Genomic DNA, 23507 nt, shown 5'->3' with positions numbered 1-23507 from the left:
TAACATGCATCACATGCATAACCGATGAGCTGTTAGTCATAATTAAACAGCAGGTTCGATTAGGTTGAATTGCAACGGGTGATGTTACAGAGTCTTTCCACTAGATAGCAGTGTGTATCAATCCCGTGAGATCTGAGGGAAAAACCTTATAAGGACTTATTTTAGGATCCACAAATTGACTCCCTTTGTATTTAATTGAAATTAAACCATAATGCTTGGAAGACAACACCAATTCCCTTATTTTATCATTGAGATCAAACAAAAAAGAAGATTTCTGGACCCACAGATTGTGCTTTCCTTTATTTGCTTCCCCCTTATTTTCTCCCCCTCTTGCCTTTGCGACGAGACGCCCCTGCCTGAATTCCTCCTTCCTCCTCTCGACAAGCTTTACCTCGCTGTGTTAACACACACAGTCACACATCACCCTGGCTGTGTCTACTCCTGCTCCCCCGATTGAGATGACACGCAGTGTCGGGCCTGTGACCTTCATGGTGGCTCAGATCTGCGGCTGGCACTGATTTCTGATTTAGTGTCGATCCGCTGCGCTTGTCAGGGGCTGCAAGGTGCTTTCCATGCGGTAATAGAAAAGCTCAAGGGCAGCTAGAAAAAGGAGGAGGGCTCGGATGAGGCGGATTGGATGGGTTTTAGATGTGAGAGGAGGATGAGGCACTGTTTATTTAACTGTCTCTGAGACATCTGAAAAAAAAAAAGATTAAACACACAAAATTACTTTTGAAAAAGAGCAAAAATATAATGTGAAAGTGATGTATCAGAGATTCTTTTGAATATCTGTCATGTCTTTTCATCGACAAATATGAACAACTGACCAATTTTCTGTCTAATAATTGTTCTAGTAATTGATTTCATAGAATACCATTAAACCACAAAGACAAATATTTTAGATGATTATAGCAACATGGTTAACATTGATTGATGATGATATAGGTACAGAATAGTTACACACTTGAGTCGTCCTGTGAGTAGCAGGTGGAGTAGAAAACTCCTTAAATACATTCAGGTGGGCTTGTGGGACCTCGATCAATAGTCAGACAGGAGCAACTCCAACTGTGAGTGTCTGCTGATTTTTCAGTGTTCGGCCTTGAAGGTGGCTCTTCCATATGGCCCAGAGTTGTTTCGTGTGTTTTGATTTAGCGACCACATTCCCTGCTTTTTGAGAGTTTGTTTTGCTCCTCACGACGGTGCCACCCTCACTCCTGTTTCCCATCGTTTATTGGCTGATGCCAAAGCAGTGCACCCTTCTTGATTAAAAACATTTGCATGCTGGCTGTTAAAAATGTTCCCCGAGTTCTCAATCAATGTCAGGATCTGACTGTTAATTGTGCCCGAGTGTTACAACTGATTTACGGCACCGGTCCTGCTCGTCCTCTACTTTTGTTTTGGCTAAAGCGCAGGCAGCGAGCAGCCCCGAGGTGCCGCTGGGTTCAAAACACAAGCCGATCGGAGGAAAAGTGTTCATCGGCAGTCTCCGTGGGTGGCCAGGGAAACTTCTGAGGACAGATAGTACATCCGCAGTCTACAGTTGGCTAAGGCAGAAATTCACAAACACTCTTTGCTTTCACAGTGTTAAAGACAAATCATTTTTTCCTGCTGTCCCAAATAAAATCTAAAAACTTGATTTCATTTCACAAGTATATGAAGTAGATATGTTCATTGTTGTTGTTATTGTTATTATTGTTATAATGCATCTTATTCATCAGCACCTTTTTAACACTCAAGGGCACTTCATAAAGGTTAAAGCAGTTCAAAGGAAACAAACAACACAATAAAAAATGGAACAGTGCATTTCCAGGGAGTATGATTTTTTTAACTGGCCGGGGGTTCAGTTTGGATTTGAAAGCAGGAAGAGTGTCAGTAATGCAGACCTCAGTTTGGGCTGAGTTCCAAAGTTAGGGAGCAGAGCGGGCGAAAGCTTTGCTCCCCATGGAGCTGAGGCCATTACTATCATCCATCCCTCCATCAATCCATCCATTGTCTCCCGCTTATGCAACTCAGGGTTGCACGGTATGCTAGAGTCTATCCCAGCTGCCATCGGGCGAGAGGCGGGGTGCACCCCGCACCGGTCCCCAGTCAATCGCAGGGCCACATAAACAGACAGACAACCATTCACTCTCTCACACGGCTGGCCATTTTTTTTCCAGTTAACCTGCAGCACGCTTTTGGACTGCGGGAGGAAACCGGAGAATCGGTTAACGCATCGTGCTGTGAGCGTTAACCAGTCTGCCGCTGCTCTGCTCCATTACGATTATCATTATTATTATTATTACTATCATTATTATGTGCTTATTGTCATTGTTGTTGTTACTATTGTTGTTATCAATTATTTACGTATTTACTTACCTACTTAACTGCTGGACAGTTGGATATACATTGGCTAAAATAATAGAATATATAATCTATATGTGATATAATAATATGGTTTTTATTTTACATACTTGTGTTGTTTTGATAAAAAAAATACATGACTTTTCTGTATCTCCATCTGGACATGGATCATTGAAAGAACAATGTGTTTCTCTGTTTTGACCATTCTTTGCTCATTTTAAACCTTTGCTCATTTCATTTTGGATTCGAGAAACATGAGGAAATGCCAGACGTGCACTAACAGGCACCTTTGGAATCGAATGGAATTGAGCTGCTCTTTGTACTGCAAGAGAGTTTTGTGATTTGCTGTGTCGATAGTGGTGTTTTTGTAAGATTTGGTCAAATAAATTCGTTCAGCAGTCTGGAAAAATCGCGTAAGCTGATGAGGCCGTCCTTTCAGCAGCTCCATCTTACACCATCATGCCTTATTTGGTCTGATATTCCAGAGGCAAGCAACTATTTCTTTGTCAGACGGCTGAATTATCTGATGGCAGCCTGCTCTGGGGTCTTTCACATCCTGCCTCCTGGAGAAAATGTCTAGATTATTAGCAAAATCAGCAAAGTCTGCTACATTTACACTTTGCTGCTCCCTTTCCCTGCTCATGATTACATTCCCTCCATGCCGGCTTTGCATTGCCTGCAAAAAAACCCTCTGCCCAACCTTCGACTTCAAATCTGCCTTCGCCTGGATGCTCTGACCTCCTCTCTCTGTCACTAAATCCACTTCGCCTTTCAAAAAAATAATGCAACCCCTTTGATTCAAACACTTCTTAAGATCCTTTGAAAGCCATGGTTTATTATTACGGAACCCCTTGACAGTCTTAGACATGATAACCGTGTCCTCGCAGAACTAGATATGCCATGTAATTGTATCTGTCATTTCAAGTGAATCAGCGCATGCGTCAGAAAACACCAACGAGCGGGGGGAGGTTTCCAGAACAGTCCTCAAGCCCCGCCTCTTATTTGTCCATCAATTAAACAGCAAACAAACAAACTATTTTAGCCAGATGAAATCAAAACATTACAATAAAATGAGCCAAGGTAAGAAGAAAATCAATATCCAATATTTGTAATTGTTGCACATTTCTATTGACCAAAATAAAAAATTAGCTTGTATCAAGGATGTCAGATTGCATTGATTTCATGCAGGAAAGCGGAAATAAACGTTTCCTCATTTTGCTGGAGACACAATCCATTTATCTATAACTTGAAACTGGGGTAAACATTTCCAAACCAAAGTAGGAGAAGGGACAGGAACTGATAGCAGAAAAACAAAACACAGAGGTCTGGATTTTGGTTTATAGTAATGGGAGTGGAGATATATTTGCTCACAAAACCCAAATAAAATAAAAGAACTTTTGTTCGCCTTCCAGTAAAGAACACACACACACACACACGGACACACTGACATATACTCACACACAAATAGGTAGACGTGTGTGTGTGTGTGTGTGTGTGTGTGTGTGTGTGTGTGTGTGTGTGTGTGTGTGTGTCACCATTGCTCCCCCTTGCTGAGATTCAGATAGTTTTTCTTTCTTTCTTTTTTTACCAAAATTTTGAAGGTTTATTTCTCAATATGTTCATTTCTAGTTATCTTTATTATCTACTTTTTGTGTTGTGGAAGTCTGATGGGGGCTCCTCAGTATGCTGGCTTTTCTCACACTATAAATATATGTTATGTGTTGAAATGGGGTCATGACAAAATGGGTAATTTGTTATAATTTGTTTTGCTATTTCATTTTTACCTTCATCATGATTTTAAAAGCAATAGTGCGCTTGAAAACAAAGTGATAAATACTTTTCATTAAAAAAATGTACCGGTACTTACTATTTAGCAACAGTGGTCTACTTTTGGTAAAGCTGTTCCTTCATCTCTAACTAGACGTCGTCGATTAGTGACATCCAAGTGACCTTTATTGGACGCTGAGTTTTAACCTCATCAGTTTCAAATTTTGAGTAAAATTTAGGGCTCTCCAATCTGTCATGTCACTGAGATAAACCCGAGTGTCATCAGTATAACATTAGAGTGCCATGAAATACCGAACACTGACCCAAAGGGGGAAGAGATGATAGAATAGTACAATAATAGGTCACTGAGGAACCCTACAGCAGGGGGAGTCTTGACAGAGAAAAAACATGACCTAAACATTAGCAGTCAAAAAGCAATGATAGTAATATCTAATCTAATTATAGTGATATCTCGTTCCCCTTTGGTTTGAAATCTTCAGTATTATATTTTCATGTTTGTGCTTTGCCTGTGGTGAATGCGTGAGTCTCAGTGTGCATATAGAGGGGTTTTGAAACAGTTGGAATATCAACTCAATGGCTTTAAATAAAGCAGGGGTGACCTATTGAAAAAAGGTACCATTCACTAGGGGCTGTTCTCTTGTTTCCACCTATTTGGCAGCATGAATGACGGAGAGGATTTTGTTCTAGTTTTAAATGTTGAATTACAAAGTTCCCATCATCACAACCTCTTCTCTCCTCCACGGGGAGATGAGGTGAAGAAGGGGGCGGAGGCTCTGATACTCAGTCCTGCTGTATGTTTCAGAGGCCATTACATCACCACTTCCACTCCTCACTAACTGATTCCTGCCATCGGTCATAGGTGACGTCTCGCTGACTGCGGCCCCAGGCAGCCGAGCTGAAACTCCTCTCTCTCCTGCCTCTTCCTATTTAACCTGTTACATTTTTTTGGTTTTTGACTTTAACCTTTTTTTAATTATAAGGTTTAATTATGGGATTATTTTAATTTAATTCCATACTTTGGTTAGTTTAAAAGCCATTTCTTGCTATGTTAGGATGTACATTCTTACGTGATGTCTTGCTGGGTTTCCAGTGATCTATTGTTACTTTCAGGGCCTTTATCACAAATTCTGTCTTGATGTTACATGTTGTAAAATTTCTGTCATTTATTTTCTCATCAGAAAAAAAACAACATTACTTTACTTTTCAGTCACGTGACCCTTGCGTGCCCTTCTGTGTTTTGCATCTGAATTAACTAAGTACACTCCATCACAGAAGCTTCCTTTACATTGTTCCTGAAAAAAGACAAGAAACAATTAACAGAAAATACACAAAAAAAGATTTCTTAAAAAGTCCAGGAACTGGAACTCTGGGTTTTACATTTTTTGTAAAGACACAACTCAAAAACTTTGAAATGTTTGAAAATCTCCTTTTAAGAAGGACGAAGATTTCCTGACTGTTGTTAGGACAGAATTAAGCATCATACCAGGGCAGACACAGAAAATAGTGTATGTCTGACCTGATTAGAATAATTAGAATATAGATGGCACCTATAATAAAGAGGATGATGGTACAAGGCCGAGCAGGGAGGATGTTTGAGTGCATTCAAGCTTCTGTCACTCTGATTTCTCACATGAGTATGACTGTAATCGCTGTGTTTCAGCCATCATAGGTTAATTATCAGCCTTGACCTACAGAATTACTCACAAAGCAACACAAACGCACACACACATGCACACACACGCACACACACACACACACACACACACACACACACACAAACACACACACACACACACATTAATTTATGTGATGATGAAAGGATGGAAAAAAAGGTAACAGAAGGATCCCAAATGTATTCAGGATCCCTAAAATACTGAAAAAAAATATGCATACTGTGTGAATGTACATGTATATATACATATATACATGTACATTCACACAGTATTTATGTGTATATGTGCATACAGTATGCGTGATATCTATATATCACACAGAATGATATAAATATATGCATGTATATATATCATATATATGTATACATATATGTGATTTCAGTGCTTTCAGTGTGGAGTTTGCCTGTTCTCCCGGTGTCTGCGTGGGTTTTCTCCAGGTCCTCCGCTTTCCTCCCACAGTCCAAAAACATGCAGCAGGTTAATTGGAAAAAATGGGAAAATTGCCCCAATTGAGTGAGTGAATGTTGTCTATCTTTGTATGTGGCGACCAGTCCAGGGTGTACCCTGCCTCTCGCCCGATTATAGCTGGGATGGGCTCCAGCATCCCCTGCGATCCTGAGTGCAGGATGAGCGGTAGAAGATGGACGGATAGATGTGTATGTGTGTGTATAGATAGGAATATATACACACACACATATACATATATATACATATGCATATATATTATTATTGATCTGGACATTCAAAACATTTGTGATGATTCTGTCACATTTCTGGTCACATCGTGTAAATTGTGAGTCATCTATTGCAATATGTAAATACTGCAAACACCTCCTCTGCTTTTGGACCCCTGGTCTGCACAATCATGTGAAGCTGCTTCTTTCTACTGTATTATCTTCTCTCTCTTGCTCCCTCTCATTTTCTCTCCCTCTCTCTCTCCTCAATGTGTCTCTCCCCTCCCCTCCACTCGGTGACCCACTAATGTTCTGTTCATTTTCTCTTATGAATAGATAATGGGCAAAAATCAAATCTCTTCATTTGCATGTAATACAATTAAGACCTTCTCAAACAATGACAAATGGATGGAGCTGCGAGGTGTCAGTCAGCGCCGTCAGTGGGAGGGCAAAGACAGCGTCGGCCGAACCTCTCCCTTTTAACGAAAATTAATAAAACCTTCAAATGGAATTTTCTCGCCGCCATCTGGCATAACAATCACCGGGACACTCCTAGACTCTGGCTGTCAAATAAGATTAAAGTTCTCATGAATTTGAAGTTGTGACAAGGTTTTCCAGTGGGTATAACACCAATCTCCAAAACCTGAGGGGCCGGGTTTTCTCAGTTGATCAGAACAATATGTGTGGCCCAAACTGATTTTTTAATGGGATTTTATATTTTTATATGATTGCAAAGATAAAAAAAATAGAGCCCGCAAGTGTTGCTGAATTTAATAGCATTCCTCTCCACGGTACATCAGGCCGGACATGGTGAGAGATACACCAGTCTAGATGAGGTTTCAGTGTCATTGACGTGGATCAAATTATCCAGAAAAATAGTTCCTCAACCTCTAATTGGATCAACTGATCCAGTTTCACTTCCATTCAGGTGCATTTGTGGAAATTTACTGCTATTTGTGACAATTTTGCAAATAGGAGGCTAATTTGCCTACGTTTCAAATGATCCTTATTTTGGCTGTTGATGTCATTTTTTCATGTAATTCAATGGATTATTACAGACCAACAGGGTGGACAATGTAATGACAAGATATAAAACTAATGATGGTAGAATGAAGTCAATATTCATTCTACACGATGGTAGAATTTTACAATAATGCCTTTTAACGAGAGGAAAACTTTTCATGCCAAAAAACAGCAATGATGTCTAAAGAGAACAGAGTAAAGTGTCATAGTGAAACCAGAAATCACTTCACTGGATGTGATACAAACGACTGTCAAAGCAAAAGTGGGTCCGACTTGGGGTTTTATTTCCCTGTTTCCTCTGAAAAACGCCTAAAGTTCATTGTGTGTTTTGGGATGAGTCGCTAGGTTTATTTATTCTATGTTCATATACTTCTGTTTATTTGTGTTGCTGCTGCTAGTTGTCAATTTGACACCTTTCAGCTTTTACTACTCGTCATCATTCCAGTTACATAAATCTGAGGAACGGTTAGCCGAGCTTGAAGAAAACTTGAAAAACGATTAAATCCGATGGAGTATTTGGAGTCTGAAGCCCCTGATTATACTAAGGACCCTTAACTCTCACAGAATATCCTGGTAAATCTGAGAAGAAAGCGAGGAAAGTTCCACACAATGAGAGGATCATGAGCGAGAGGATCCCGTGGGAGGAGATGTGAAAATCAAATATACAGTTTAAAAAGCTGTGCTTGTTCTCAGTTTTGAACGTTTTTATGATTTTAAAGGGTTCCCGGATCGTTCATGTTGGAAAAGTTCAAGGAAGAAAAATTTAATCTCATCTTGACTCCACTCGGTACGGCAGGCAGCACAGAAATCCAAAGCTAGTCATTATACTTCCTACAATTCTATTGGTGGAGCTCAGTCCAGTGACAATTGACTGCTGCTGATAAAGCAGATTTGAAAATGTTTGCTGGTTTTGTGTCTGATAGGATGGTTATGGCTCCGGTACAGAGAGATGGAGCATTAAGGTATTCTGTCATAACAGTTTGTATTTTTGATTTGCGTGAAGCGGCTGCTGCTTTGAGGATGTTTGCACCCTGCGATGGATTCCGGAAAGTCTTACGTTGGTTATTTCCTGTTTGGTGTCCCCTCTAAATCCCCAATATAAGACGTGACCTCCCTGTTGGGAAATGGTTTGTCCCATGAGCGGGTTTCCAGCCCTCACTGGGGTTACAGAGAAAAATAATGTAGAAGGAATTACATGTGTTCCCAGCAACTAAAAAAAAACCATATCAAACCCACCAGTGATGCCGGTCAGAGGAACGGGCCGAAATGAGACGGCCATGGTTGGCAGTGGGATGTTCATGTTAAGAAGATGGTTTTCAAGATGGTTGTGATTACAGCCTGGACTGGCCAGGAAATAATATTTAAAAGACAAACCCAGCTTAGCCGTGTGGCTGTGAAATATCTTTAAAAAAAATTACAGGAAAAAACAGATATTAATAACCTGCAAAATCATACGCATAAGGAAGGCAAAAGGTCACACACAATTATATGCAAAGTTTTTATCCGAGAAGAGAAGGAGGTACTTCACGTGGGTCAGGTGATCGTCACAACACAAGACTCCAGACTGATGATTGCAGTTGTTCCCGTAAATATTACTTCACATTTGTAGTTTAGCTGAAAAGTTGATGAAGCTCTGTTTAAATGTGCAATAGCTCGTCTCTTATCCCTTAAGAATAATGTCTATATCCAGGTTACGCAAACCTCGGAGCTCACCAGGCAAGCCCTGTTGCCACAATTTATACTAAGCTAAGATATGCTAATTGGCTGCATCTGCACTCATTTTGCAAAATGCTAATTTCCTGATTTTTTTTTCCATTGTTTTATTTGGGTGAGATAATTGCAAACAAGCAGATGGATGGATTTCTACTGTTATAATTTTATACATTCCCAATAATTTCATCCAGGCACGGCGTCCTCCTCTTGTCTAATATAAACACATGGGGGCAGATGCAACAATCACATGCGCACAAATATACATCCAGTCAAACACAGATCTCACACACATACACAAACTTACACACACAGGAAAATTAATGAGCTCTCATACATAACCCAGGATAGAGAGAGCCATATTCACCCTTGGATGGTTTATTGACTGATTTCATTTATTTGTGTGGAATGAATAGGAGGTAAACATTGGCTCCCTCTCACATTTTCTGCGACACACTCGCTGCACAGCATTCTGGGAGAAATGATCCCACCAGCAGCAGGGTCATTGATTGGCTACCTCGTCAGTGTGTGACAAATTACCCAATAAGAAATAGGTTACCCATTTCCACAAACTAATTAACCTGGGTGATAGTGAAACAAATGATTACATTTATGTAATATTATTTCACATCTGTCGCCAGACTACAAAAATCTTTATCCCCGTGCTTCCGCGTTACCTGATCACTTCTTCACTGCCATTATCAAAAGAAATATGAAATTAAGTAAAAGTGAATAGTTTTTTATAATAGTTTGTTTGTTTTCATGGACAATGGGTTAACTGGTGCATATCTTTATGGTTTCCAGTAAGGGAATCAGGTTAACAAGTCCATTTAAGCAGTTAAACATAATATGGGGAAAAAATATATTTCAGCACAAATAACCATATATTATTTCTCCTTACTTGCTCGCTGGAAAAGCTGTAATTGTTTGCGTGATCACCCTGCTGATGAAGGGACACAATAAACCAATGTCATCGCTGATGAACTTTTAATTTTTTCAAATCGCTAACATTCATTTTCTGCAATATGAGGTCCACTATGAACATGACCGCTGCCGTGTCTAAATGAGTGAGTGAGTGAGTGAGTGAGTGAGTGAGTGAGTGAGTGAGTGAGTGAGTGAGTGAGTGAGTGAGTTTGGATGTCCCATTTATAAATGGCATCTGTCAGCTCCATCAACAATTCAAGGTTGAGGGTCAACCCCTTTGCCGTGGGTAAAGTGCCTCTAACAGTAAATTATTAGTTTGTCTTGTTCATTGACTTTTTTTTTAAGTTGTAAACACAGAAGATAGATAGATTGTAAAACACTTTAATTTAATGTCCATTCTACTTTGCGTTGCATTACAAGCTTTATCCACTTAGCCCTCATTGCTTTCAAACTTATCACTAAGGCTTTGTATTCCTTAAATAGAACTGAATAAACATATAATATATATATATATATATATATATATATATATAATATACATACATATTTATTACCTTAAGAATGGTCGAATGTGTCTAGAGTATAGAGAAAAGGTAAGATCAGAAAAAATTACAAACTTTGATTGGGGTTTTAACGGGTGGGGTCTTGAGTTCCTTTACCTTCATTTTTGAGGGTTGGGGCCTGAAAAGTTGAATTATAAAATCCCGAATGTTAATTCGCCATTACGTCAAACGTTTGACCAAACTGATCGTGACTCCTTCAAAATAAAAGTAGATTTCAGCACCACGGTCAGCTCCCTGTCGCAACGTTTGTGGATTCAGTGACCGACAAACATTCAGCACGGAGGACGATATTTATATAAATATTATATATTTTACACACATTTCTTTTTTTACATGTGTGTTGTTATGGTCCAATTGTTAACGTTTTACTGAAAGCTATCATTTAAAAATACAACCACTTTTGTGTTATTAACTGACCAAAAAGCACAGAAGAGACCTTTTCTGAAATGGTGACTGTTCATTCATCACCAGTGTGTCAGAGAAGCACAAAAGTTATGTAAGAAGTGGTTGAACTACCTATATTCCACTATTAATCTTTCAAACGAAATCATTTCAATTGTTTAAGTTTATCAATAACTAAACATGCAGGATGTCTGACTTTTAGAATTCTGATGACATACACATCAGTAATACAGATATTATGTAATTACAATGTCTCTTCCCAGTTTTTGGTATTAAGGTGAGTTTGGCTACTCCAACCAATAAATTCATAGGAGAAACGCAATTCATTGGATCACAAATCAAATTACTAGATTCAAATTCTGGAAGTGTTGACCAAGCAAAACTATTTAATGTACTTATTTATAGTTTGTTGTTATTTTACATCTGCACTAAGTTTTGCATTTCCTTACAGTTGTTGAATTATGATAAATCTCTGTGTTATTGTATGACACCAAAGAGTGCTCTAAATACATGATGTCAATGTGAACTGATGGTAAATGGATTTCCTGGAGGGCACCAACAAAGAACCCATGATGTAGTTTGCATGAATATATGCATGACATCACCTCGACGCGTGCTTCAGTTAATCATTATGACCACAAGATGACAAAAGCATGAATTTTGACATTGTAAGACTATTTGACATTGTCAGTTTATCCTTTGTGTGGTCAATTCTGATTGCGAGCTTAGCTGCAGGGCTTGTGACATCACAGATACCTAGGAGCCACACCTGGACAGATGTTTGAATTCACAGTAGAGGACACACCCACCCTAAAATTCTTAGAATGTCAACTCAGATTTGTGTACCTTGATATTAGCTTTGCGTCGTCAGTCAGACTCCAGGTTCGATTTAGATCATGCTAATGTATGTTAATAAATTGTATCAATTATGGGACAATAAAAGGGATGGCATCAAAATATTTAAGTTTCTTTGAAATGACAGTCTGTTTAAGTCCGTAGAACATTTAGGACTATGGGAGGATGTCATATTTTTGGGGAGACCAACTGGAGGGACTTTCAGTGATTTGTTCACACAGAATTGAATTTTACCGTCATTGAAAAAGCCCTTTTCAAAAATACTGAAGCTGTCATACTGGCAAGAATATTTGATGGTTACTGCACTATACCAACAAAAATGGAAATTCATTCACAATGTGTCTATACAGCTTATCCTGCACTCGTCATTATGGTGGGACTGGACGTTGAGAGGGAGGTGGGTTTTAACCTAGATTGATCATCTGTCAATCACAGGCCCACACATAACAATGTCCAACTCTCACATTCTCACTTATGAACTATTTAGTCTTTAGTTGACCTACTCATTGTAAAATAAATAAATACATGATAATGATGATAACAATAATAGTAATAATTATTATAATAAGCGGAAAAACGGTGTTGCATTAATATTAATATCGAACGCATGTCTACTTATTGGTCTCTACCTGCAACTTGTCACTTTGTTCCCGTTCTTGTGTAGCGGTTTATATATTTTCCAGTTTTTCCTTTTATAACTGTCTCCATCCTATTTAATATCTTTATCTATTTGTTTTTTAATTATTATTATTATTTAGTGTTTCTGTCCTATTTCATGTCTTTTTTGGTACCTGTTCCTTTGCTTTGTCCTCAATGAGGATCAATAAAGCGTCATCTTAATAATAATCATTATATGTGGCAGCAGAGTAATGCAGTGGCACGAAGGTTCCTTTGCAATGTCTGCCTGGCTTTCCTCTGGTCTCTCCGATTTTCTTCCCACAATGAAAAAACATGCAGTAGGTTAACTGAAGAGCCTAAATTGCCCAGAAGAGCGAATGAGCGAGTGAATGCTTGTGTGTCTCTATATGTGTCTCTGTGATTGACAGGTGACCAGTCAGGGGTGAACCCTGCCTCTCTCACCTAATGACCGCTGGGCTCCAGACCAGCCGTGACCCCGAGAGTGGGATCAGCGATATAGGCAGTAAAAGAATGAATGAAGAATGATAATAATAACAATCATGATCATCATCATCATCATCATTATCTTCAATGCTGTTTATTGTTCTTTGAGGGAAATCATTTCACTTGTACTCTAGCTTGAATTGTATTGAAGCAAATTAAAATGAACATGATCATAATGAAAGAGAAAAAAAACTTGCACAAGGGTAACCGCTGCGCTCTAACATGACATGGGCTCAAAGATTTAACACTAATACTGGATTATTGACAATTTATTTTATCATATGCAGTTCTCAGATATGACAGTTCTCACCAGTGCTGATATATTCTTACCTTAATTCTAACACTTTATCTTATTAGTGCGCCTCATCCGCAAATATTTACTGTTGTTATCTTTAAATCAAATAACACAAGTGGAAACATAGTCCGAGGTCCAATTTCTGTATTCACAAAGGGAATGGTATGATTATGTACTTGAATGAATTCCCTCCTGGTAAAATCATGACAGAAATTGAAAATGTAATGATTATTTAATAAACCAAATAATCCTGAAATAAATACCGTAAATTGGTAAAATGTTGGGATGCAATTCCCATGAATATTGTCTTCCTGCTGCTCAGGATGTTTTCTTCAAATGCCCACAAACTGTCAGGAAAAATTACAAGAACCAGAAAGTTTTCACATCGACTAGGATTAGATCAGCTGATCCTGAGATTCGTGACCGATGAACATAATAGCACAAAATAAACCCGTCGCTCGATAAAAAGCTGGCAATTAATCGAACAAATACGCCAACCGCTTGTGATCATTCAAGACATGATTTAAATGTAGTTTTAATGTTTTTCTAATTAATAATCACATGAGCGCAAACATGATTAAGACTTTTATGACGCTGAGAAATGAGAAGTCACTGGTACATCCTTCATTAATTCACACATTTGACCAGGTATAAATTACCATCACCACTACACAGTTGTGATTTACAATATTATTGTGAGGTGTAAGTAGAGATCTGCAGAGGCTATTAAATCTTATTATTGAAGAACAAACTGTTCAAAAACGGTATTTCAAAAAAAATCATCAAATTAGTTTAAATCACCATCTAGTTAAAAAAAGCATTGTGATTCAGATGTATTGTTTTAGAAAAGGAACTTGCAAACACACTGCTTAAAATCACTTGTGGTCCAAGAAAGGAGGGCCGATTCCAGATATGACGTAATTGAAAATGGTTTTTATTTGATCATTTACACTGAATCGATATAAACATGTCCATGAGACAAAGTGGCTTCGAACATTTAAGAAAGTCATTGGATCAAAAGCACAGACAGAATTTATGTAAAAAAAAAGAAAGAAAGAAAAGAAAAAGGAGGGGGAAATTACCACAAATCGACCAAATGGGAACAAGAGAGCTTCCGCTACACAAAACATCCTATATAACAGATTATAGTTCAGACACTCTCCGTGTCTTCATTTATAGTTTTTCCTTATTTTTTTCTTTTATCGTCATTTGTTTTTTCTTTGTTGTTGTTGTTTTTTTTTCTTTTTTTGTTTTTTCTTTTCTTTTTCCTTGGACAGCACATGCAGTCGAGTCCTCCTTAGTGTTGTCCCGGTCAGTCTCTCACCCCGTCCCTTCACACCTGTGCCAGGCGCGTATCCGCCACTGTGCGCGTCCCCGCGCCGACTATAACAGAAGAAGCGGGGGAGGGGGAGTGGAAGTGGGGAGTGGGAGTGGGAGTGGGAGTGGGAGTGGGAGTGGGGGCGGTCGGTGTCTCTCGGAGTATCCGATCACTTGGAGCGGAACACCGACCGGATGTTGCGCCGGTCTTTGTCCAGGAAATCAACGAATAAATAAATAAATAGTAATAATAAATAATAAGGCAAATAAATAAGTGTCAGAAGCCGCATGCGAAATAATAAATAACACCGTGGATCGGAGGGGCCCGATGGAGCCGGGACACAGTTCGTGGGGAGGGCCGGGGGTCTGGAGGAAGAGGATGAGGAGAAGGGAGCGCAGATCCGGGTTCTAGGTGAAGCTCATGGACACTGTGTGCTCCAGCGCTTTGCGGCGCAGCGACGCGATGCTCGTCCCTCTCCACACGTCACTGTCCGGCGAGCTACACAGCTGAGGCGAGCCGGTCACGTTGGTGGGGCCCGACAGCGACGCGGGGACCATCCCGGGGAACGTGGGCTGGTACAGGTGCGACTGCAGACCCGAGCCGTTGGAGGACATGTTGGACAGAGACATGGAGTTGGGTGGAGGCCCCGCGCCCAGGCTGCACTGGGACAGGGACTGGGCCATGGCCTGCTGGCGGCCCAGAGCCGGCGGGAGCTGGAGCTGCGACACGCCGGGCATTCCCGCTGTGGCCCAGCGGGTGTCGTTGGCGTGGAAGGAGCACAGGCTGTCGCCCATGGCGGCGGCCGCCGCGGCGGCGGACGGAAACTGCGGCAGGCCGTGGTGCGTGGGAAGGAGGGTCCCCGGGGCCCGGAACACGTTGGTGGTCTTCTTGCGCTTCTTCCACTTGGCGCGTCGGTTCTGGAACCAGACCTGCGTGGGGTGGGGGGATGGGGGGGGCGTGGGGAGTGGGTGCGGAGACGCGGTGAGTTTGAGGAGAGGCGGAGGAAATGACGGGGAAATAAAAATAAAACGGCGAGAGCGTCGTATCATCGCCATGATATCGCGGCCGGCGATAAATCATCGCGAGAAGAAGAAATCACGCTGATTTATGTGTTTTTGTCCCCCCTCCCGTCACCTCATATCCACGCGTGACAGTCACCAGAAAATAAAATCAAAATCACTATAAATGTATATATATATATATATATTCATATATATAAGGACTCCTACGACAGATATATTGGAAACCTATGTTTAAATTAAAATAAATAATGCGAAGACAATACACTTACCATTCAAAACAATCTGAATGGTAAAAGTATATGAAACATGAGTTTTGTTTTGTTTTTGTACAGAAAACAACGGGTTTTGAATGGTGACAACAAACATGCAAACAAATCGCTCCTTTACTATGTCAGATATTTAAATGAAAAAATATGTGTGCTGTGTAAAATTGTATTCTTCTTAAATAAACACGCCGTTTTAAAATGATAAATATTTACATAAAAAAACAAGTTTGAAAAAAGCTGGTTATTTTTAAAAAGATGACGCTGAGGCGGTTAAATCTCACTGCAATGTTGCTTATCATTTTCATGTTGGCTTTTTTTTCATAACAATGTATAAATACTCTAATGCTAAATGAAAGCAGCCGTATGTTTGGTGCCCGATCGTGCACCTCCATGCGTGTAATGTCCTCATAATCGTGCTCACCTGCAAATTTTTGCGCGCATATTTGTTTGATTTGTTAAAAAAAATACGGATTTTAAACCAAAACACTTTACCGTAATGTCTCTAAATATGACGCATCGCCTTGCAATACACACAAGCTGTTGGAAGCACACGCTGAAACTTTCTGCGGATTATTTTAACTGAGAGGTTTTTTTTGTTTTGTTTTATTATTAAAAAAAAAAAAAATGAAACAATAGGGTTTTCCATATTCGGGATGAGACCCGCGGAAGGCGCTGCTGTAATATAGTTGCTGTTGTCGCGCAGACACATCCTGGTCCTTCCACCGTGCGCGTCTGTGATTAATGCACGGCTCCACCGTGAGATAGTGGGGCCCGGTAATAAGACCGGGACCGCCTCACTCCCCCGTTCCCGCCCGGCGCCCAACCAACCGTGAAATCCGCCCTGAAATGCATTTCACTCTGCAGAAATCTGAATGCAATTTCTTCTTGCGTTTGAAAAAAACAAAACCAAAAAAAGAACAAGAAATTACAATAAATAAATAAATAAAAATAAGACGAAGTGTCGCCGAGGTAAAGGAGCTTCTCCTCCGGCAATCTCCTCTTAATGAAAATAGACCCGGCCGATAATATTTATTCGCATTATTATCAGTATTATTCCTCATCTGAGCGACGCGCTTGTCGTCAAGAGGTGACCTGTGATATTTATAAAAGTGCAATAACACAGTTGTGTTATTGTGCCGCTGCATTTTTACATTATCTTTTTTTCAGTCATCCACCGCTTCGGATCTAATTAAAATCAGGCAATACGGTCAAAAAATGTCATTTTAATTCTGTATCTATATGCGTTTCTATTAGTTTGTATTCTAGATATAGTTAAATAAAATGTCAGGCTGTGATAACACAGCAGCTGAGACTGCTGTTAGAAATCACTTCACACACTACACATGCACGCACACACACCGCACAGATGGGAGTGGAATAGAGCTAAGAAATGATGGCACCGAGGAACCAAATGCAAGGAATAAAGAATTTAAAAATGGTGATTTAAAAAAAAAAATTAACATAACATAGAATGCTGCTAAATTACTGTGTAACACCGTCAGTGTTCGCAAACACTCCTGACCTGCGGTCTTATTCTTTGCACAAGTGCAGACCCGAGCAAGTGCATATATTTACATATACTTAGAAATACTCATATATATATTTATATATGTATAAACATCCTTTTGGGCTGCACGAAGGTGGTCGGTTGTCCTGGGTTTAAACGTGTACCATCAGCCGAAACGTTTTGGGGCTTTGTTTTTGTGCCCTGATTTAAATAAAACACCAAATCAAAAATAATGTGCACCGAACTTTCAGTTTGACAATAAATTACCGGCCATTTTGTTCAAGTAGCCTCGTTATTATAACGATTATGATGATGGTGATGATGATGATGATAATTTTTATTATTATTGTTATTACTTCTTTCACCGAGAGACTCGCTGCTGGACGTTAATCAGAAATATTTGGACAAAAAAATCACTTGAATTTCTCTCGGTTTGCGGGATGGAAACGAATGGGGTAAAGAAAAAAAAAAAACAACAACAACCCTGACGTGACGCCCGTTGGACTGCGCGAATCCGTCCGGTGGGTCCTACCTGCACTCGGGACTCGGTGAGGCCGATCCTCAGCGCCAGCTCCTCCCGCATAAAGATGTCCGGGTAGTGCGTCTTGGCGAAGCTCCGTTCCAGCTCGTTGAGCTGCGCCGGTGTGAACCGGGTCCGGTGCCGCTTCTGTTTCTGGGACTGCTGCCCCCCGCTCTGGTTCGGGTTGCCGTTGCCGTTCTGCTGCTGCTTGTCTTGCTCTTTGCTGTTCACCTGCACCGGGTTCGGCCCCCCGCCGCTGCTGATGTCATCACCGGGGAGCATGGTGGCGCCTTCCACGCCGTCCGGTCCGTGCTCCCCGCCGTGCCCGGTGTCCGGTCCGCCTCCGCCGAGCCTGCACTTGAGAGCCTCCCTGTGGCCCAGGAGCTCCGCCGCGGCGTCCTTCATCCCTACACACACACACACACGCACACACACACACACACACACACACACACGCACACACGCACACACACACACAAACACACACACACACACAGATTAGAAAAACACATGCACTGGCGAATATGTTCGAGCGCGGGAACATTTTTGATTTGTTTTTTATCATTATTATCATTATTATTATTATTATTATTATTTCTTTACCGCAAACTTGTCCAAATAGATAAACGACAAAAGCGAACGATTCCAAAGGCCAGGGTTCGCACGCATGCCACGCACGGCACAATCTCCTCCTTAAACACTCCTGATCCAATCCGATATTTTAGAAAATGGTTAAATCAAATTACGCGCTAATATAATAATAATAATTACTTTCCCGACGAATTAGGCCAGTTTAGCTCACTCCAGTCGCGTTAAGGGGGAAATTGGGCGATTTCTTTTTTTTTCTTTCTCTCTCTCTTTCTCTCTCTCTTCTCGGATCTCGATCTGAGACGAGCACCAGCCTCCGGGGCTACCGGAGAGCCAAGGAGCGGAGTTCGGCGACGGCAACTCACCGAGGCGGGCGTCCAGGAGGTCGGCGTGGGAGAGCATGGCGCACCGCTCCAGGGCGAGAATCCTGTCCCCCCCGTTAAGGACTAAGAAAAAAAAAAAAATAAATAAAAAAATAAAATAAAATAATAATAAATAAATAAATAAATAAAAACACCCTCTACGACTTTAACCTATTTAAGAAATATATATGGCCTAAATGAAAGCAAATTCGGTTTGTGGTTAAAAAAGGGAGGTTCGTTGCATTATAATGTAGTTTAGAGGAACGGGGAGGCGCTTAACGGCGAGGTGAACCGGTGCGCCTCTCCAAACGAGGACCAATCAGAGATGAAGCCCGGGGTTTGTCAGCCGGAGCCGGCGGCCCCTCCATCCCTCCACCCCTCCTCCTCCTCCATCCTCCAGCCTCCCTCCATCCCTCCTCCTTCTCCGGCCCCATCCACAAGTTCATTCCTCCTCATTCCCGTAATTGGCTTTGATTTCTCCTCAAATTACGCCCAATAGAGCAACCTTGATGTAATATCTGCGCCGGATCGCCGTAATATTTGTCTAATTGCGCACGATGTTCTGCTCCTGTTTATTCAGATATCATATATTAAAAAAAAAAAAAAAGCAGAACCAGCCTGCGCCGGGCCTCTAAATTAGGAGTGTTTCTCCTCTCACCCCCCTCCGTCTGAAAAGACAATCTCATCTCATATTTCCGGTTTAAAATTTAAAATGATAATAATAACTTTGTGCAAATTGTCAATTAGATCGTCGTGCTTTTAATAGCGCCGTGTATGGAATTGCGGGAGATGGACACAACTGTGAGTGAGAAAGAGATGGATAAACGGAGAAAGCGGAGCTGAGACTTTGGAGAAAAAAAAAGACAGGTCAGCCGGAAAGAAGGCCTCTTTCAATTTCCCTGCTTTAGAAATTAAAATGTATCTCGGCCGAATCGGTTCACAAATGTTTTACATAATCGAATAATAACCGATTAGGATCGATTAGAGACAGCTGCACGTTTAAGGGTGAACAAAAAAATAAATAAAATAAATTGAGACAGATGTCAGCAGGTTTATTTTTCATGCGCTGGGAGGAGAGAGGAGGGGGAGAAGGAGGCACAAAGGAGGCGTCCGAGCGTGAAGCCGCAGCTCCGCCGGCTTCTTTCCTCCATCCGCCCGGACCCGGGGCTCCTCTCCTCCGCCTTCATCCGTCCGCAATCTGGCGGCACGGCGAACCCGGGGAGGGGGGGGCGGGGGCGGGGGTTGAGGGACGCATGGGTGCCGGAATCTGCTCCGGGCAGCGCCCGAGGTGGAGGAGATCTTCCGCGCAGATTGGAGAAGGACCAAGATAACTTTTTTTATTTTATTTTATTTTATTCTAATTTGGATCCGGGTCGACCGGAAGAACGTTCGATTTCAATAAATAAATTAAAAAAAAAAGAAGGTTGGTGCAATTAAACAAATTGATTAGATAGTGAACATTTGACTTCCGGTGTTTTTTCCCCGTCGTCATCGCGGCCCGTCAGGATTAACGAGCGCCGTCACGCAGCCGGATGACGGATTGCGCGCTTTGTTTTACGACTTGTCAGCGTTCGGCTGTTTTTACTGCGGCGCGCACGGACGGGTCCGACCGAGAGCTGCGGCTCGTATTTACTCCCGAACAACCCCGATCATGACGTGTCAGACCGGCGCTCCTTCAACCCCACACAAGTCTGACTTCTGACAGGGAAACAAGGGAGAGGACAAGAAGAGGGAGGAAAAAAAAAATCCCAATTTTGGGGCGGTGGGGAGGGGGGTGTTTTAGATAATTGCAGATTATTTCCGATTATATGCTGTAATTTAGATAATAAATCTGTAACTGCTGCATAAATCGAGATGGGAGCCCTGGCTTCTTTCCAGTTAATTTATTTACAGCAAAAGAAAAATATTTTACATTTTAATATACATTGACACGTCTAATTACACCCCTATATAAAATGGTACATTCGATTATCTTCACTACTACTATTTCACACTACATTTAACTGCCTTATTTTATCTTATATATTACATTATCATGTGTTCAATTTTGCAAATGACATTATATTAGTTTAACATCTAATTACATAATAATATGACAAATATTAAATGATCTTGTCTTATCTCATGCACCTCAGTATTGAATTCTCTGATGTGGATTTAAATGTAAAACTTTTTTTTTTTTTATGTAAAACACATCTTTATAAGTATATAAATTGTATATATGTGAACAATTATTGTTTTTTTTAATTAATTATTTATTAATTTACACCTACATGCATACTAATACATACTATACATGCACTTACATATGCCTATACACATATGTTTGTATACGTACATACCCATACTGTATATGCATATGTACAATGCATATGCATGTCTCACTCTCTCTCCATATATATATATATATACATATATATATATATATATATATATATATAGAAGCACACAAGTGCACGTTTATATATCTATATTTATTTATTAAATATGCTTGTGTGTGTGTTGAGGAAAAACAAAACAAAATATGGTCTACTTCATCAAGGCCAGTGTGTGATGGAGGTCTGGATTTGCTGAGATGTTCATCGGGGTCCCATTTCTACCCGTCAAAATAACCAACATCCAGATGTCCATTGTTTCCCGGAATGGTACAAATAAAAATAGACAAAGGGACGGCTCATCGGCCTGTAGGTTAATGTGGTGCATCAGGGTGGAAAGTAAGACGTTCACACAGGAAGAGGGACTTAACTTAAAGCACAGACAGGCAGTGAGACATTTCGGGACGACTCGTCCATTGAGGCTCAGAACCGAGATCATTGTGTGACATGTGACCTCCTGCTAACGCTCCTCGCCAGTCAAGTCTCTCCTGACTATTTTCACTTTCTCAAATATTTTTGAGGAAATTTAATAGAGATGTCCTAACCTTGCTTTTCAGGTAATCTCGCCTTTACAGTATTTATTATTCATTCATTTTTATCATTTTAAATGCATATCTATGTATGTGTGTGGAAATACATTTTCACACACATACAGGTGTATATATATCCTCCATATATTCTCCTTTTCAGTTAATGTTTGTAAAGCGTCCCTGATCTTAAATTTAAATATAATCTAAAAGGTTTTTTTTTTTCCCCCCTAGCGTTTCATTTCAGGAAAACGTCACACTCTCAATCCCTGACTGATAAACTTGTTTAATTTACACCTCCTATGTTTTAAAAAAAGCATTTATCCTGACAGAAGGTGCTGCTGCTCTGTGCCTCCCTCACATCACTCCACCCAACACGCAGTCGCCCCTCTCCTCAAGCCATACATGTGGCTAAAACAGCCCAGTTCAGTTCAAAGAACCGGCAGCTATTCTTCTTTTGTATTCTGCTCTCGGCCTGTGAAGACTTTTCTGTTCAAGAGAATCAAACACAGCTCCTGGTCTCAAGCAGCTGATCTGGAGTCATTGCAGGAGACTCGGAGCTGTTTGTTTATGATGAAGAACAGAAGGGCTGCTCGCTGATCTGATATGGGACCAGGGAGCCATCAGGAGTTCAAACATAGCAACAGGAAATATTTCCCGCCACTTTAATATCAATGATATGAGAGAAAGTAACCAAGTATGTTTATTTAAGTATATTCACTTCCCTAAAGTGATTATAATTCAAGGTACTTCTACCCAAGTATTTTTGTTTCACTCAACTACATTTATTTGACAGGTTTTTCTCACTTTTCCATTGAATATTTACGATATACGTGAAGATAGGACGTTTTTATTTCACTGATTTATGACCCTTTTCCCCTTTAAGGCGTACACATCCAAAATATGGTACTTTTCTCTAAAGTATCTTTAATGCTGGACTGTATCTTAAGTATTAGGTATCAACCTCCAATTTGCACATGTAGGTGTCTTCTTTAGGGGTAACTTGCATCCTATTCAAACCCAGTGTCAGCCCAAATCAACTGCTGAGATTGTTTTACACTCCTCAGTCAACCCATTGCAGAATGTGTGTGATAACACGCTTCGGGGGGAAGGCATGAACCCAATTTGTTGAGATGAGAAGGATTTAGCCACAAATTGGTTTGAAATGTCAGTTGCATGAATGTTGGGTTAAATACCGTGGCTATCGAACATAATCAAGAAATGTAAATTATGCTAGTAACGCGTAGTTGACAAAATAAAAATCCATGCATTAAAAAGCAATTAACAAAATTATCCTGAGGTTGCAACTGCCAGACAGGAGGCCTAGAGGAAGACCTGAGAGATTTATGGATAGAGTGAAAGAGGGTGTGAAGTTGGTTGGTGTGAAAGAGGGTGCAGAAAATAGGGTTAGATGGAGGCCGGTGATTCCATGTGGCGACCCGAGGGGAACAGCCGAAAGGAAAAGAACAACAGCACTATTCTGCTGGAAAACCATTGGGTTGGACATTTCTCAGTCTCTTGGCATCATTCACAAAAACATTGGCTGACATTTATATAGTTGCACAGCATTCATAGGCACGATAAACTGCCAGAATTAAAACAAAAAGGTTTATTTTGATTGCAACTGTAGAGGATGTCTTGAATGTACCA

The 23507-nt window shown here is 40.6% G+C and overlaps 1 protein-coding gene across 1 annotated transcript; it reads right to left on the bottom strand.

Annotated features, from left to right (window-relative positions):
• Nucleotides 1-14285: 14285 nt before the first annotated feature.
• On the bottom strand, nucleotides 14286-19257 carry otpa (orthopedia homeobox a). Its single transcript, XM_086152405.1, has 3 exons — nucleotides 18959-19257; nucleotides 18018-18412; nucleotides 14286-15619 (listed from the first exon to the last, which is right to left on the bottom strand). The coding sequence occupies exons 1-3, from the start codon at nucleotides 18993-18995 to the stop codon at nucleotides 15098-15100; spliced, it is 954 nt and encodes a 317-aa protein (XP_086008531.1). The 5' UTR covers nucleotides 18996-19257; the 3' UTR covers nucleotides 14286-15097.
• Between the last annotated feature and the right edge of the window lie 4250 nt (nucleotides 19258-23507).

The sequence above is a fragment of the Fistularia commersonii genome, chromosome 9 (genome assembly GCF_037954325.1).
Source record: "Fistularia commersonii isolate RoL2024-O1a breed Wild chromosome 9, RoL_Fcom_v1.0, whole genome shotgun sequence".
Classification (NCBI taxonomy): Eukaryota; Metazoa; Chordata; class Actinopteri; order Syngnathiformes; family Fistulariidae; genus Fistularia; species Fistularia commersonii.
The sequence above is the reverse complement of the archived record's forward strand: the minus strand, read 5'-3'. Positions and strand labels throughout refer to the sequence as shown.